Source organism: Octodon degus, unplaced genomic scaffold (assembly GCF_000260255.1).
Source record: "Octodon degus isolate 3935 unplaced genomic scaffold, OctDeg1.0 scaffold00024, whole genome shotgun sequence".
In the NCBI taxonomy this organism is placed as follows: Eukaryota; Metazoa; Chordata; class Mammalia; order Rodentia; family Octodontidae; genus Octodon; species Octodon degus.
This window is the reverse complement of record NW_004524600.1, coordinates 18,551,081-18,569,013: the sequence shown is the minus strand read 5'-3', so window position 1 is coordinate 18,569,013 and position 17,933 is coordinate 18,551,081. Positions and strand designations below refer to the sequence as shown.

Genomic DNA, 17,933 nt, shown 5'->3' with positions numbered 1-17,933 from the left:
AGAAAACAGTAGTATCCGGAGTATGAGTGACAGGTAGAAAACTTACAATGAAACAAGTCTAAGATTTTCAATGGGTACCTTCATAAGGTAATTTTGTCCTTTTGTAAATAAAGTAACACTTCTCTGAAAAATATATTAAAGCATGCTGAAGGGGAGAAAATACAAAGTGAAGACTCAGTCACTGCAGACACTCTCAATGGCCCGTGGCATTTGGCAACCAATCCTTATTACATAGGGGTTGGCTCACCACCGCAGCACTTAAAAATTCACTCCACGGGACTCGAGGAGACGCCACCTAACCACTACTAAAGCTACCGCTGAGAAGCTGAGGGGAAGTGTTCCCTGCTTCCACCATGACACCATGGTGGCACCTGCCCAAGCCTTGCACAGCTGAAGCACAAGTGAGCCCAGGCTCCTCCTGCCAGCAAACACACACACAAAGCTATTTCTGTGAGAGGTTGTGTCCCGTGGTCATTTTTAAAGTGAGATCACCGCTGAGATTTGGTCTTCATTACTCAACCAATACTGGACTATAATGTTTCCTTAATCTACGCCAATCTTCCCCCAAACCCATCTCCCAGCATACCGAAGAGCTTTTCTGTTTGGTCAACAAATCATGTACCTTGTCTTCACTGAAACTGGTTGCCCTAGAGCCATCAATTATCCTGTCAGCTGGTGTGCTATGCTGTGCTGTGCTGTGCTATGTTTTCTCCCCAAAATCCTTCAGGCTCAGTATGAAGTGTCACAGTAAGTGTCCTCCTAGCTTCCCAGAGCTACTTCCCACCACTGTTCTGTCTTCAAGAGAACCTGCTATAGTGAAGCTTAAGACATTTATCTCTTCCGTTCCCATCCTGAGCTCCAAGTTCAGAGTTACTGCACATGGCTATAAAGGCTGTCCACTGCCTGAACATGTGCGCAGAGTCTGAAACCAAACCCGGATTTGCTTAATGAGCCACAGCTCAAGTCAGGGACTGTATCGCCCAGAGAAAGATGCCTCAGACCCACCAGAGAGTAGAAACTACTCCATGTTTCCACTCCCTTCCAAAGACCTTCCCCTACCCGGCTGCCCTCTCTCCACCAATACTGGACTATAATGTTTCCTTATATATGGTTTTATGGTTGCCTTAGTAGATGAACACCATGATACTTCGGCGGGGCTACCTTCTCCACATGCATCATTAAGCATCACAAGCTGGCGCCTGGCACTAGTCAGCAAGATTATAAACAGTCACCCTAGGAAACGCTGTCCCACTCACCAGCAATCGCACCAAGACTCTGATCAGAACCTCATCTTCTCCCTCTTTCTCTCAGAACCACCTCCAGCCTTAGTGACCATAAAGACAACTGAGTCCTTGCACAAAACCATCACTGAAGCTCTAAGCCCTGCGAATCGATACACATCTCCTTGCTTTTCCTGTCATAGCAGAAAGTACGTCCCAACTCCTATGGATCTCAGTCTTCCTGAACCTGCTGTCTGCCCTATGATGCAGACTTGCGTTCTTCTTTCCTTTGCCCGCTCTGTCTTGAATCACCATTCCCGTCTCTCCTTAATCACTCCCATGAGCCCACCGTTCCCCACTTATACCCTCAATCTCCTAGGTCCCACCCAGTCTCTCTGTCCCACTTCAAAACAAACCTCTCAAATGTTGTTTCCACCAGTTTCTACTTCTTTGCCTTCATCTCACTCCTGGACTCTGGTATGATCACTTCAAAACTCTTTCTCAAACTCACCAGGAAGCTCTGAGCTGCGGAATTCTGTGAATGGTGTCCTGCATCATCTTTTCCAATGACTTCACCCTAATTCAACCCAGTGAATCATTTTTCTCTAGAAATACTCTTTTTTCTTTGGACACAGTGCCTCACTACATAGCCCAGGCTGGCCTTGAACTCACCATGTAGCTCACACTAGCTGCCAACTCACAGCAATCCTCCTGTCTCAGCCTACTGAGTGCTGGGGTTTCAGGCATACACCACTGTACCTGGTTCTTCCTTCCACTTTTGATCCCGAAAATTCCTGGAATTTTCTTTCTCATGTATCTGAAGCTTCTCCAAACCCCCCATTGGTCTCTTTTTCCGTCTTTGCCTGTTTTGCTTAATCATCCTAGGCCTTAGGGACATAGTCAAACCCCCTCTTCTCTGTATCTTGACTTTTACCTGGTTATCCCACCCAATCCCACAGACTTAATTTCTAGTGTAATTGCCAAAAATGTCCCATTTATATATGAGGTTCAAAATGCTTGAGCTCCAGATTCACACATCCAATTGCCTACTCATTTAGATAACTAACAGGCATCTCAAATAAGCATCAAAACCCAATGTTCAATTTTTCTCCATCAACTCCCACAGACTTTCCCAATTTAGTGACTAATATTGCCACTCATCATTTTACAGAAATGCCATCTTCGTTATTTACATATCCTCAAGCTACACGTTGAATCCACCCCAGTACCTGTTCTACTTGTGAAGCATAGCTCCGGCACACTAGATGTTCAACCCCTCACTACTAGCACACAGTAGCCCAGGATCCCTGCCCCCTTTCCTAGTGAGCCCACAACTAACATCTTCCTTCTGATCTTCCCAGTTATTCTTCTTTCTCACCCCTAAAACCTAACCCCCATATCAGACTCACAAGCATTATGTAAGATCCCCTGCCTCAATAATTTCAGCTACTCTCCATCACATACAGATAGCCAGACTGCTTCGCAGGATCTGGCCCCGGCCTCCCCCTCTTAGCACACTGCAACTGCACCCTAGGCTCCTTCCTGCATCGCTGATTTTTGTAAGTGCTGTTCACTCTGGAGTTTTCTTCTTAATCTTCAGAAGCAGCTCAAATGTCACCTTCTGATTCCTGCTTTCTAACTTTCACCCAAGCAACATCAAGTGCCTCACAGAGCAACTTCCTGGTTGTATTCCTCTCCTTTAAGTACTGCTTTTCTTTTTTTATTTATCACACAGCACCCCCTACAGAACGCCAGGAAACAAGCCCAGGCAGAGTTATAGTTGAAATTTCAGAGTAACCACAGTTTGGCCAAAATGGAAAAATAAAGAAACACTTATTATGGATTAATTTATTAATAAAAAAAATGAAAAAAAAAAACTAAAGGCTATGAACATCAGCCCTTTAGTTTGCTTGATATGCAGTTAAATGGGCGAAAAATATCTTCTTGCTTGAAACTAACATTTACAAAATAAAAACATGAGCAGTCATAGGCATATATCACAAAGACACCGTTGGACATATTTTTTTAGGAAGCAGTAAAATGATACCTGAAATATTAAAACAATATATTAGATGAGGAAAATGTAAAAAGCATAATCTTTACACTTCTCTTCTTGGCCAGTTCAATTCCCAAGTTTAAAAGGAAAATACAAACGCAATGCTAAAAGGATGAGAGAGTAACAGGATGAGAAACCGAGGGTGGCTTTCAGGGGAAAGGAAGCTTCTGAAAGGACAGAGCACGCTGACTGGCCCAAAGCTATGACTTGCACTCTGGTGGATGGCACAAGGAGGAGGCCTCCTGGGAGACACTCACGCCCATGGGCTAGAAGAGGTCAGCGACTACAGCTTTCTTTCCCTGAGCTCAGACGGTGCCAGGGTAGCAGGCCATAAGGTGGAATTCCAAGGGCAGTCCTCTATGGACCACTCTAAAAAGTACCGACTAATTTGAACAGTAGATAAATGCTGTAGAATATTTCATTTTTATTAATCTATGAGGGCAATAAACAAGGGCTGCTGGAAAAGTAGTAAATGAAATAACAGTGGTTAGCAACTATGCAATAAAACTAAGGGGAAGGAATCAAAAGTAAATTCAAATTTTCCTACCTTAAACTGTTTTCAAAGTGGTCAAAGACTTCACTAATCTATTTTTAATATACGCAATATTTATATAATGCCTAGGTGTCTTTCCCATGTCTAACTGGCCATTATCAATAAGTTATGAGCACTACTGAGGGGGACTATTATTTTGAGCAAGGCCCTGGATCCAAGTACTAGCACCATGAAGGAGGAGGCAAAAGTTCTTTGATCAATCTGTACTGTTCTTATTTCCTGGCTTCTAAAGAAATAACTGTGCCTTCAAAAAACATCTGCACCATTTCTTTTTCCTTTGATGGTGCTAGGGATGAAACCAAGGACTCACGTGTGCAAGGCAAGTGCTCTACCACTGAGTTACACCCCCAGTGCCAACACTGCTTCCTTCCTGACGGTGAAGACTTCCGCCGTGTTGGGAACACTTAAGCACAACAGAAATTCAGCAGCTATGACACCTTCACTAACCAAGGCATTGCACTGTCTAAGAACTTTCCTCCAGTCATAAAGATGTAGTGTGTCTATACTGTATTCAGTAAAGTACACTGTCCCATACTTTACCATTAAGGCCATTGAAAATCACTATCGCTACCTAGCAAGGACCCACCATTAGGCTAATGTAGCTACATAAAGTTCTGTGAAGCAGACTGAGGAGTCCAGAGTTTATACGGGAGACAGAATATAAAAGAGCAAGCAAGTGCTTATGCAACTGATCTATCTCCCTGTCCCCCTTTTTTTTTTTTTTTTTTCTTTCTTTCTTTTTTTTTTTTTTTTTTTTTTTTTTTTTTGGTGCCAGTGATCGAATTCAGGACCTTGAGTTTACCAGGCAGGCATTTATGCGACTGAGCTATCTCCCCAAGCCCTGAGGAGAGGAAACCAGGCATGCTAGCACATGCCTGTAATCCCAACACTCAGTAGGCTGATGCCGGAGGACCCCTGGAGACCATCCTGGGCTACAAAGTGAGCCCAAGGCCAGCCTGAACTGCATAGTGAGACCCTGTCTCAAGAAAAAAATTGGAGCAAAACTTTCATGCGTAATTTCTGATCTCACAATCACCCCATACACTAGATATGTTCTCCACTGGAGAACCAGGGAAAGTGAGAATCCATGAGTTACGATAACTTGGTTGAGGTCCACACAAATGGTGAGTATATATGGTAGGATTTTTAACTCGCAATTACAGATGTGACATTGTGCACTTCCTGCTCTGCCTAGATTATTCTAATAATCCCTTAAAATATCAGGGCAAAACATGATTCCTTGTGGATGAAGAAAAAAACTACACAGTAATCCATGATCTTTAGTTTACACTGTCTCACTGGATTTATGGCAGTGTAGTACTGGTTTTTGTGTGTGCATATACATTATACACAGATACACACAGAAATAAAGTGTTAGTTCAGCCCTGAAGTGCCACAGGACTAAAATAACCTTCCTAATCCAAGTCAGGCTGCCATGCCAAGCTACTGCCAACTAAGCATTCCTAATCTGAAAATCTGAAATGTCTCAAAACCTAAAGTTCTTTGAGTAATAAGAGAAGGTCACAGTGGAAAATCCCATACCATTAAACCTCCTTTCCTGTACAAAATTATTTGAAATACTGCACGACTGCCCTTCCACCTCTGTGTGACATCCCTTCCTCCCCGCACCTCCATCTCCCCCTCCCTTCGTCTCTTTTTTGCCACACTGAGGACTGAGCCCAGAGCCTCACAGACGCTGGGCGAGCACTCCACTCTGAACTGAACTCCCAGGTTGTCAGGGTATATTCAGAACGTGAATGAGCTTCACGCTTAGATTTGAGTCTCACCCCCTAGATATTTCGTTATGTATATACGAATATTCCGAAGTAAATCCAAAACCCCAAGCCCTTCTGGTCCACAGCATTTTGGATGAGGGCCAATCACCCTGTACAAGCACACTTCAGCTAGCAACGTTTCAACTTCTACGAAAAGTGAGCGAACTGCCATTAACAGATAAAAGGAGGAAAGAGCCGCAGGTAGAAGCAACAGTGATCAAGATCGTAGAAGCGAGGTACCAAACCTGCTGCTCACAGAGTATAAGTATCAGCAGCTGGTTTTGTTTTAGAATTAAGAATATTTTGTATATTAGAAAACTAGTGTTATAGGCTACAGCTCCCCCTCAGCAGGTCCAGGGGAACAAGAAACACAGTAATACTTGTGAAGCTAAAAGCAAGGCTATTTCCACTAACTGGGATGGATACTCACTATGATACACAACTGGACGTCAATTCACAGCTTTCTGTAATCAGAGTCTGTCTTGGATTTTGGCATGGTGGCTAAGAGCACATGGCCCTGTGGATGACCAAATTCTGGGCCAACTGAACTTCACACAAAATATTTCCTGTAAAAACTCATATATTTTATTTATTTGCTTGTTTCTTAGTTTGTCTGGTACAGGGTCTCACTATGCAGCCTGGACTCACAGTGATCCTCCTGTCTCAGCCTCCCCAGCATTGGGGTTACAGGCATGTGCCACCACGCCCAGTTTCAGTGGCCACCATGGAGCAGGGCAGCACAGTATGCGATACTGGGGATCAAACTCAGGTCTTTATGCTTGCCAGGCAGGCACTTAGACTACTGAGCTATCTCCCTGGCCCTTATTTATTTATTTATTTATTTATTTATTTATGGGAGGTTTTCTAAGTTTTTTTTTTTTTTTTTCAGTACCAGGGATCGAACTCAAGACCTTGCACTCGCCAGACTGGCACTTACGCCACTGAGCTATATCCCAGCCCCTGAAACCCCGTAATTCCACAAACTATGCTCACAACACTAGTTCCATGTGCAAGCATGACTGTTCCCTCCTCCAGAACTTGGCTGACCGTGATAGGTATTCCTAAATGGCTGTGAGAGGAGAGGAGAAGCCTGGCAGAAGGACCTCAGAGGCCGCTGGAGCGGGCGCAAGGGCCACACACCACAGGGTGTTACGCTGTTCTCGGAATGGGCCCCTGGAGCTTTAATCTGATGTGGCTTCCAAACTCAACACAGACCAAAGCCAGGAAGCAGAATCACGGAGAGATCTGACAGGCAGGTACGCAGTACGGTCACCAGCAACAGCCGACACTGTGATTAAGACATAGTAATAAAGAAAAAGACCACTGAAACTCTTGCTAAAGAAGACGCAGAGCTGGGCTAGCAGGCGCACAGCCCTGCACTGCCATCCCCGCTCGGCCAGTAAGAGCTGCGTGACCTGAAATGATGTCTCCACCTCTCTGAACTGCGGTGTATTTGTCAATGTAAAACTAATGAAAATGCTGCCTGTCCTTATCACTGTCGTGAAGATTACATGACATAACCCGTATGAACGGCTTACTTCAGTGCCTCACGAGGTGGCGACACTATGAATTCACAAAGCCCAGTCCTCTGCTTGCAAGGAAAAAGCACCATAATGGGGTCAAAAGTCACTATACTCTACACCCATGCAAAGAGCTGACATCCTGACCTACCTACCCCATTAACCACGGGTAGCCAGAGAGACACTAGAAATACGGCGCACACCCCTAAATCTTCCCCTGCAGGGCTCCCCACGCACAGAAGCAGCCTCAGAGCACAGCTCGGCCCACCTACAAGCGCCCTGATCCCATCTGACTGTCTGTTTCTGCATAATGAATTCACTCGTGCCTCTCAGTGATACACCCCAAAATTCCTTCTCTGTGTCAGGAGTCGGCAAATCTATCTATTCCATGAGTGAGGTGTGCGGAGGCCCCCATCTCCTTTGAGGGAAGCTCCTCAGACTCACCCTGGTGACAAGACAATTAACATCTGTAGCTAAAAATTAACTACATACAAAGCATCGCAACCTGAATACATTTACCACCAACTCCTCAGAGCTCAGGCGCAGAGGGTTAGATCCCTTTTTTAGTATAGAAAAAATATCACTTTGGCTTTTCTATGCAAATTTTCACATGTCATTGAACGTCTCCGAGCCTGGGTTTGTTAGATCAGCCTACATATTCTCAAAGGAGGTGAGGAGTAGTTATTAGACATGTGTGGAAAACAATCACATTTTATGTACAAAGCACCACTATGCAGTATGGAAATGGATATGTTATTGACCACGGTATTAAAATTTCATGGAGGTGGGGGCCTGAAAAAGATCTTTTTTTTTTTTTTTCCTTGTATTTTAGGGAAGGATCTACAGGGTGCTCAGGGTCTAACTACTAGATTCTCCTGTTTACAGCCTCCCAAGTGCTGAGATTACAGGCACGTGCCACCACGCCCAGTATCAACTGCTGTCTCAGCATGCCCTGGGGATCAAACCCCTAGCCCCTTCGCCTGCTTGCAGGCACTTTAATACAGTGAGATATTTGGTCAGCCCTCAAAAAAGATCTTTAGAGAAGAGACAGTTTAAAACATTGAGAAACACAGGGTTTAGATCTACTGTGAAGTCACTTACAATAGTTACAGCTCCTTAATTCTATCTTTGAAACAATAATGCCAAGAATTGAGAAGCAGTTTAACATAGGTTCTTCTACTTGGTGTAAGGAGGCCAGGAAAGATTGCTATAATCCAGAAAGATGTTCATTTAAAACACTGAAAACTATAAATATCATTGTGCTTAAAAGAGAAACCTCTCCCCATATGCAGAAATCTTTGCTCTCTCTAATAAATGCTTCCCATAAAGTACAGTTTTGCTATATTTTCCCAGCCTCACAAATAACAATGTATCTAAGACATGTCTGAATTTTAATTCATTTTCTGATCCTCCCCAGCCCAAGTGCAGAAAAAGAACAGACTAAGATGACTCCCTGTAACTACAGCGAAACAGGAATACTGTGGTTGTCTCAGCCATGATAAATGAAAGATAACCTTGGAATATAATCCATTTTTAATTGCCTCTTCCATCTAATCTAACTACTGCTGTAGGCTGTCTTAAAATATTTACAAAGTAAAGGCAAAAAAAAAAAAAGAATTGGAGCTGCTAAATAAAGCCAGCCACTCATTCCTCAGCAATCAATTTTTCTGGCATTGTTTGCAACAATAACAAAGTCATAATTCTTATACATGAAACTTCTGCAAACAAGAGAAACGAAGTATGATAAAAGACTACCTTGGTACGAAAGGTGTTTATAGCTCACTTTCTTCTCTATTTTATTATGGGACCTTCATCTAAAGGATTTATAACAGGGAGAAAAGTCATACCGAAATGACAGGTAATGACAAATAATTATATATCACAATTATAGCCAGGTTGCTTCGACCTCTTGCAAAGTTCCCTAACTGCTACACCAATCTTATTTCCTCTGGCATCCTTGGTGTATTTAGCAACACACTCAAGCTCACGTCCTTTCCCTAATCAGTCTCTTCTTGGAGTTTTCAGAACTGCTTGAAAAGTTCTAACAAAAACAAGAGTCTTCATATGAATAAAAATTTCTCCATGTCAAACAAGCATTAAATGGATCATCCTTTTATTACCAGGAATATCTGTCATAAAGTGCTCTGATCTTACCAGTTTTATTCACTGCCAAATAAATGTGTTTTGATATCAGATGTGTTTTCAAGAAGCTACAGTTGAATCGCTAAAGATGCCTGAGAAACTAACTTTGCTTAGACGCAGGCCTTCCCAGTACGGTGTATGAAGTAAATACTTTTATTGATGGTGAATGAACTCTACAGCCTTAAAGAGATGCAAATCATTTTTCATCATTCCTCAAATCATGTGTGCTAAGGTGACAAAAATATCTCTTAGAAACACATACGCAGGGCCGACCAAAATAGCTCAGCAGATTAAAGCACCTGCTTAGGCAGATGCAGGGGCCATGGGTTCGAGCCCCGGGCCTGCCATGCCAGCCCCGCCCCTGGGGCATGCTGAAATGGCAATTGAGACTGGGTGCTGTGGCGTGCACCTGCAATCCCAGCACATGGGAGGCTGTAAGCCACTATGAGTCCAATCTACGCAGTGGACCCTGTACAGCCTGCACACCCTGTCCTAAATACAAAAAATAAAAAATAAAAGAAATAAAAAACAAAAAACACATATGCTACTCTAGGCTATTACAAGTACATAGAATAGAGAGCCATGGAAATAAATGATTACTAACTGAAGCCTTAAATACACATTAATTATTTCAGAGTTTGAGCACTGGATCCACAGTGTGTGGCCCTCAAATGAGGATGTCCTGACTAAATACAACATCACTACACGGGATCCCGTCAACGTCATTAGTGATACTATTAAACTGAGCCAACCTGCAAATTCTTTCTCCCCAGGGCGCTATATGATGTATTTCAGGCAATACTGACAGTCACTAGAAAATCAGAACACATAAAATCATCACTGCTAGGGTTTAAGCCTATTCAAGGAAAACTGCCTTGTGGCAATCCCTGTAGGCACTGTGTCAGTATACCTGCATCACAAAGTAAGCATAAGAATATTAACTCCACATTTTACAGTATAAAAAACAAAAAAAAATATATATAATCATACCCACTTCAAGTATGCACACATTTGGCCAGTTTCCAAGAGAAAGCCAAAGAGATCGAATTCTCAACTTGAAAGGGTGACGAAGCTGCCAGGGCTGCGCAGTTACCTTTGTTTTAGGTTGACCCAGGAGGCTTTCAGGTACTCAGTGGTCTCCTTCACGTTCCTGGTGTCATCATTGGCATAATCTTCCAGAAGTTTCTGCAGCACATTGTCAAAGGCCATGATGATGCCATCGCCAGGACCCAGTTCTTGGAGCAACAGCTAAGGTGTGAGATGCAATTATTAGACGTGGTCAATCAGTAATTTGTGTTATGCAAACACTGGTACTCCTGGAAGGTTTTAATGCGACACAGGTGTCACAAAAATAAGACGAATTAGGAGGCCAGCTGTGACACATAAGCATAAAACACAACTATTCCAGAGAAAAAAGAACTATTCTATTAAAAAAAAAAGTCCGAGACATTAGGTACATGGTAGAGAAGAGGAAGCAATTACTATCCTTTCCTCTCTGAGATAGTTATTTCCTCAAACTGATGGCTCTTCTCATTCCTTTTGCACCAGCTCTGACTCTGACAGGAGCATGCAATTGTATAGGAATGAACACAAGAAAGTTCTACTGCATGTGCTTAGAGCAATGACAAGGACCATCAGTGCGGAAGTCTTCTGTCCTTTGCCACCGATCACTGCATGTGTTCCCAGAGTGAGCAGCATGGAAGGGTCAGATAGCTGAGCACCGGCTCCTGGAAGCTGCTTGAAGAGCTACAACACGCAGAGACAGCCAGGTGCACTTTCCCAAGCCCTGAGAGTCTCCAGATCAAAATACTGCCCTGAGGTCTGAATGACTGTTCAACATCTTATATGCTTTCTAGTAATGAGGGGGGAAAAGGGCGGGAAGGCCTAAAGCTTCAGAAAAGAACATTATTAATCTGAAGGAAAATATACTCTTCTCTTGGACCCTGTCCACAGAAGGTCATACTCTTTATATAACATGGCACATGAGCCTCGTGTATAGTTCACATCATTTCTTACTTACACTACTTTACTTAATACAACAGAAATGCTACAGAACGGTCATTATACGACCCTGTTGATGGGACAATAACAAGATGATGAGGGGTCAGTACACATTTGGGACAGATGTGAGCTTCACTGTCTAATAATCCATGACCCATGAGTGACCAGATGGTGGGTGGTGATCTTGCAGACAGAAAAGTATTCTGAGCCTAATGACGGAAGCATTGACGCCACTTGGAGTTTGTCCCTCCTCAAGCGTCCATTTCAGTCACTGAGCAAAGCAACCAGCAAGTATCAGAAATACAGAGAGAATACGCCAAAGTCTGCATTACGAAGAATGAAAGCACACTCCCTGGTTCGGGGTTTGGCTTTCTCCTTCTTTAGTATTCTATTCTTTGTTAATGTAGACTTTGACCTCGGGCCACCTACAAGCCAAAACACAACCTCACAGCCACAGCCTCTCATTCAAGAATACTTTCAATGCCTGCAGAAATTTTAAAATAATACTTGAAAAATACCATGAGTATATCAACTCTCTAATCAAACTGATCATCAAAAAGTTACCTACCACTGAAAAAACTGCACTTGGGAAGTTAGACTTGATTACTTAACTGGCTTACTACAATAGCATTCAAATGAAAACCTCAGGAAATTTTACAAAGATAGTCCTCAGCACAGACAAAGATAGACATGCAATAACTTTGAGGGGGATTCCAAAAATGTTCTCTTTCTAGATATGGGTTCACAGGATCATTTATTTGCAAAATGGCACATTTCCATTTGTTAAGCCTTTAAAGATTAAACACACACACACACACACACACACACACACACACACAGAATCCTGGGGCTGGGGAGATAGCTCAGTGGTCTAAGTGCCTGCCTGGTAAGTGCAAAGACGTGGGTTTGATCCCCATTACTGCATGCTCTGCAAACCCCACCAAAAAGGTACATGGTGGCACTACCCTGTAATCCCAGCGCTGTGGAGGCTGAGACAGGAGGATCACTATGAGTCTAAGCTGCATACTGAGACTCTGCACTAAATAAATAAAGATTAAAAAAAATCCTGGTCGAGTTCTTCATATACATATCCATATGTGATCTAATAACGTAGGCAAATATCAGGACAGGGTCCCAGTATTGACAGTTATAAAAGAAAACAATAAATCCAACAAAATGATACTAAAAAAATAGATCTAATGAGTCTTACACAGTTGTCGAAAACCTGCTTGGTCAGCGGCTCCCTGCGGGCTTGCTGCAGCATGTAGAGCTTGGCCTCGAACTTGCGCATGAGCTCTTCCGTCTCCTCCCTGTGGTCCTCCCACCGGAGGCTGTCCGCGATCATGGCCTCTAGCTGCTGGCGGCGGAGCTCCACGCCGTGCTGGGTGCTGTCCCAGCGGGTCTTTACCTGCTCCACTGGAGGAAAATCACAGAAAGACTCCCTAGGATAACTATCAGGGAAGGGAAAAACACCTGATCCCAGGCTGCACATTCATCCCAACTAGCTCTCTAACTGGGAAAGAGAAAGGGAACAAATCGATAAATCCATTTGAAAGGAATTCTAATACATATCTGCTGCACTACAGCACAGGCAGAGTCCACAGATTGATTGACTGATTGCTTGATTGGCAGTTCTGGAGATTGGGCCCAGGCCTTCATATTGAGCTATATCTACAGCCCTTTTTTTGGTTTTGCTCTTTTAATTTTGAACAGGGTTAAGTTTCCTAAGCTGGCCTCAAATTTCCAGTCCTTGTACCTTGGTCTCTCCCAGGGCGGAGGTCACAGGTTTGTACCCCTTCACCTAGCTCTTATTTATGAGTAAAGGTCATTCTCACTAAGTTGCCCAGACTGGCCTGAATTTGTGACCCTCGTGCCCCAGTCTTCTGTAGCTGGGGTACAGGCATATACTGCTGTCCCTGGCTTTTAGTATATTTCTGAAGCAAGTTTTGAGGATAAAAATTTGGACTAAACTCTATTTCAAATGCACTAAGACACCAGGCATGGTGACATACTTCTGTAATCCCAGAACTTGGGAGGCTGAGGCAGGATGATCAATGCAAGTCTGAGGGCAGCCTGAGCTACATGATGAGTTCAATCCCAACCTGAGCTACATAGTGGTATCTTCTCCCAATCAATTAATCAATCCTGGTGCAGTGATGGCAAACTCTTGAGCGCTTTCAATGACGCTAACTGTCTACTGTGGCATGCATGTCATAGGTTTGCCACCTAGAGCCTCAGCCTCTCATAAGTGGGGCTTCTGAAAGCTGACTGGAATATGGGCATCATGCTGTTAGGAGACAGGGTACAACTGGGAGAGGCAGGTCACCATGGGCAGGACTTAGAAGGGTTGCTCTCCTGTCCCAGCTTCTCTCCTGATTCTCTCTGCTTCCTATCCACGATGACACAATCAACACTTTTTCTCTGAGCCCCTCTGCCACACTGCCCTGCCCTGGTGACAGAAAAACGGGCCACTAAGACCTTTCTTCCTTCAGCCTCCAGGTATTAGGTACTACATCTCAGCCTAAACATAGAGGTGTTGCCTTGCCAAGACAGGGGAAACAGGATCACCACAGAGTCCCTTCATGGGTACAATCAACCAATCAATGAACAAAAAGAGGAAAAATGGTTCTATGGTGAAACTCAATCAAAATCATCCAATACTAAAAGTTCTTTGTTAACTTCTCAGGGTACGATACCTTATTGCTACCACATCTATTTTGAAATCAAAACACTCTTCTTTGATAATATTATGGTTTGCATCTAGATGTCCCCCCAAAGCCTCCTGCTGTCATGGAGGTGGGAGGCCAGAGTTTGTGACTGATTCATGGTCTAATGCTGGGATAAACGGTGTGAATGCTACACCCACCCTGGGGTGGGAAATCTGCATACGATACAAGGGACAGAAAAGGGCTCCCTTGATCTCTCTCTTGTTGCTTTTGCCATCTTGAACTCTGCCTTGGAGCCAGCCAATTATGGCCTGAAACTTCCACAAACTGTAAGCTAAATAAAACTTCCTCCTTTAATGCAATCTCAGCAACAGAAAAAGTAACTAAGACAGGGGAATAGGTGTCCTCCTTGCCCTGAGAAACAGTAGGCTCTGCTCTCCCAATGTACATCCTGGCACATGTATTAAGTGCCTAATTTGAGTTTGGGCTGGGAAAACCCAGGACCACTGAGGTGAAGAACAAGAGCCCATGGAAGGCAGAGAGGAATAAAGCAGTTGTGGGTGCTACTGTGACACTGTGCAGAATCAGGCCATGCTGGGACAAAGGGAGTGACACTTTAGCTGCAAATAGAACTTCACAGGGGAAGGAAAAGCCAAAAAAAAAGAAAAAGAAAGAAATCACATGAATAAAGGTAAGGAGACAAAAAAAATAATAAAAAAATTATATATATATATAATTACAGAAGGGACTGAATAGTATAGGGAGAAGGAAGGAAGCAAGCAGATTGTGATCACCCCCAGATGTCACTCTTGAGCACTTAGACATTCTTCTGTAGGCCACACAGATTTAAGATGCTTTTGAAGTCAAACAAAACTACAACAGGGATCTTTGTCTACTGGTGTTGGGTATGTTCGTTTTTTGCCCTAAACTAAAGTGTCTCCAAGTGAGTGTTAGGCACACGGACACACAGCAGTCGCTCAACAAATATGTGTGGAAGGGATCTTGTGAAAGTGAGCTAAGAGACGCGATACCACCTGGTTTTCGTGAAGAAAGTACAAGGGAGGAATGGGATTTCCTAATTCTCAGTATTTCGATTTCCTTAAAAGAAATCTTAACTGACAAAGAAAAAGAATCAGTAAGGAACTGCGAAAAACTAATGCTAGGTCAGGAATAGTGGTAGAGACCTAGAATCCCAGCTACATGTAAGGCTGAAGTGGGAGGATCTCAAGTTCTTGGACAACTTACTGAGATCCTGTCTCAAAATAACATTTTTATAAAAGACTGGGCACATAGCTCAGTGCCACTGAGTTCAACGCCCAGATTAAAAAAAAAAAAAAAAACCTGTGTTTAAAAATTCAGAGCAAATTGTAACAGTGTTCATAAAGTGAAAAAGGCTCCATTTATAAACAACAAATATGAAAATATTATTTCTAATTGAACCATTGGACACATACACAGTTGGGAGAGAAAGGAAGAGGGGAGACAGAGAGAGAGAGGCACGAAGAAGGAGAGGCATCCTTGCGGAAGTGGATGCTGACATATAATGCACAATTCGCACTCACATTTCTCTGTGATTGCTGTCCTCACATCTGAACTGGAAGCTTTGTTTTTCAAATTCTGTGCTAGTGTGAACACAAAATCGAGCTGAGGATGCCGCTGCTCCAAGTCAGCCTTGGTGATCTGTGAAGAGAAAGGGCTATTACGGCAGGCTGGCGTGTCCACCCGCAGGAGCAGCAGCTCAGCCACACGGCGTGGCCGGCAGCAGAGCTGTGTGAGGCACTAGAGAAGGGCATGTGGTGTGGAGTCCCAGGGCCCGGGCTCAAAGCTCCACTCTTCCACTAATCACAGGGGTCAAGAGGCCAGGTGCTTTTCCTCTGTGTTTTAGTTTTCACAAAAAAAAAAAAAATAATATTGCTTAGGCAAGCACGAGACTGGATTCAATCCCCGGCACCACTTACTGCACCAGCCCTGCCCCAGGCACGCTGAGCAGCCACCAAGACTGGGCGTGGTGGTGCACACCTGTAATCCCAGGGCGAGACTGGGCGTGGTGGTGCACACCTGTAGTCCCAGCGTGCAGGAGGCTGAAAACAGAAGGATCAGTATGAGTCTGAGCTGCATTGTGAGACCCTGCACAAAATACACTGAAACACTGACTGCTCAGCTGTATCAAGGCTGAGAAGATGAAATTAAGGAAACCTCTGAATGTGCTCTGAAAACACAGCAGCACTTGATGTTAACGCACTGCATATCTGTCTTATGTGGGATCTGAACACAATGCTGCCATCACCCAGGCGACCAGACGGAAGTGACACACTAGAAACTGCTACCTAGAGGAAAGGCAAATCAAATCATCTTAAGCCTAAAGAACTGCTACTCTCAGTGTATTCTGTCTCTCAGTACTGATAATAGGAGAAAAGTGCCGAGAAATGTTTTTATTGCAGAACTAATAACACAGTCACAAAAAATAGAAAACACAACTTATAATAAGTACAAAGAGTATGGCTGAAGATTTTCCCGGCTCTTCCTCTTTGGGACTTCCCTGATTTTGTAGACTTCAATCACCGCTCCAGTCACCAGTACTGGTCCTCAGCGTGCCTCTCACAGACCTCGCTGCTCTGGCCCAGGGTGCATTTCCACATGCGCCGACCACTTCTCCTCAACCTCTTGTGGAGGACCTCTTGGCACAACCAACCCAGAACTGAATCGCTCCAACTCGTTCACGCCCCACTTCCTCTTTCTCCTTTCTGCTAACGGCAATGGCAGCATCTCAACCATTCGGCAAGGGCTCCTTCCCTGGATTCGGGCATCTCCAATCCATCCTGGTCTTCTTCTAAAAGCACTGCTAGCACAGTTCCCAGCCACCACTCAGAAAAGGAAAAGGAAGGGAAGAAAGGTGGCGCCCGACTGCACACGCCCTGGCGTGGTCTGCGGGGCTCGGCCCCTGCATGCTCTGCTGCGGAGACCGCAGTACTGACTGTCCTCCCGCAAGCAAGTTGACCCCACTCTCCATCCTTCCCCCGAGCCCAGCCTCAGGCCTATATTCCCTCGGTTCCCTCTACTTGGAATGGCAGTGGCTTCATCTGTGACATCCACTCCATACAACCTGTCCTCCACCGCTGTCCAGGGTGTGATGGGAAAATACAGTGAGTGCTTAAAATTGAAAACTTTTATTATAATACATGGTGCATGATCACTAACTCCTCAGAATCCTCCCTCTCACTGTAAAGCGCATGTCTCCTGCTGTCCTTGCCCTTTTCGGAGGCGTTCCTAAAATCCTCTCCTGTGAGTGTTTTCGTTGCACTGTCCCGGCCGCCTCCAGGTCCTGAACTGATTCAAAGCACTTGCCTTCCTAGTCATTTGGACGTTGAAGGAAAGCAGTAGGTCACACCATGCCCCATCCAGTGAAGGAGGGCAGTAAGGAAGGACACGCTGTGACGTTTTTACAACCCTGCCTTTTCTATCCCATAACAACTGCCATAGCGTTCACTACATTTTTTAATCACACCTCCTAAAATTTGTCACAAAGGAGAACTTTCAGAACTATTTCAAAGGTGGCAAGAAGGATAGGATAAGTGTGTTGGAGGGCAATTAAAGCAAAGCGTCTTTCACTGTAGTTAATTCGTTCAACCGAAACATGTCCTGTGGTTCTGATCATCCCAGTACAGGCAGCCGCCTGCTCCCTCCTTTATCCTCCCCCACGCCCTCCCCCTCCCCCTCCAGGTGGCATGCAGCCCTGCGGGTCATAGTAGACTCTGTTTTGAGGAGTTACCGCAGCACAACCTGGATGCTGTCGTGTATTCACACCTCTGCCTCTTAGAAATGTGAGCTTATCAGCTGCATGTAATGAAAAGAGCACTTACAAGACTGCTAAAAACATAAATGAGATAATACGAGTAAAAATCTCTTCTTGGGGCTGGAGAGATGGCTCAGTGGTCTAAAGCACCTACTTAGAACAAGCTTAGCAAAGCACAGGCACAGGGACCGCGGTTCAATCCCCAGC

At 44.3% G+C, this 17,933-nt stretch overlaps 1 protein-coding gene across 1 annotated transcript in view; it reads right to left on the bottom strand.

The window, feature by feature from the left end:
- Utrn (utrophin) overlaps nucleotides 1-17,933 on the bottom strand; it is a 522,813-nt gene that overhangs the window by 249,842 nt on the left and 255,038 nt on the right. Inside the window, exons 48-50 of the mRNA XM_023712207.1 lie at nucleotides 15,496-15,613; nucleotides 12,478-12,683; nucleotides 10,360-10,514 (exon numbers count right to left, since the gene is read on the bottom strand). Of these exons, the coding sequence (XP_023567975.1) occupies nucleotides 10,360-10,514; nucleotides 12,478-12,683; nucleotides 15,496-15,613 (479 nt within the window). The remainder of the gene's footprint in view (nucleotides 1-10,359; nucleotides 10,515-12,477; nucleotides 12,684-15,495; nucleotides 15,614-17,933) is intronic.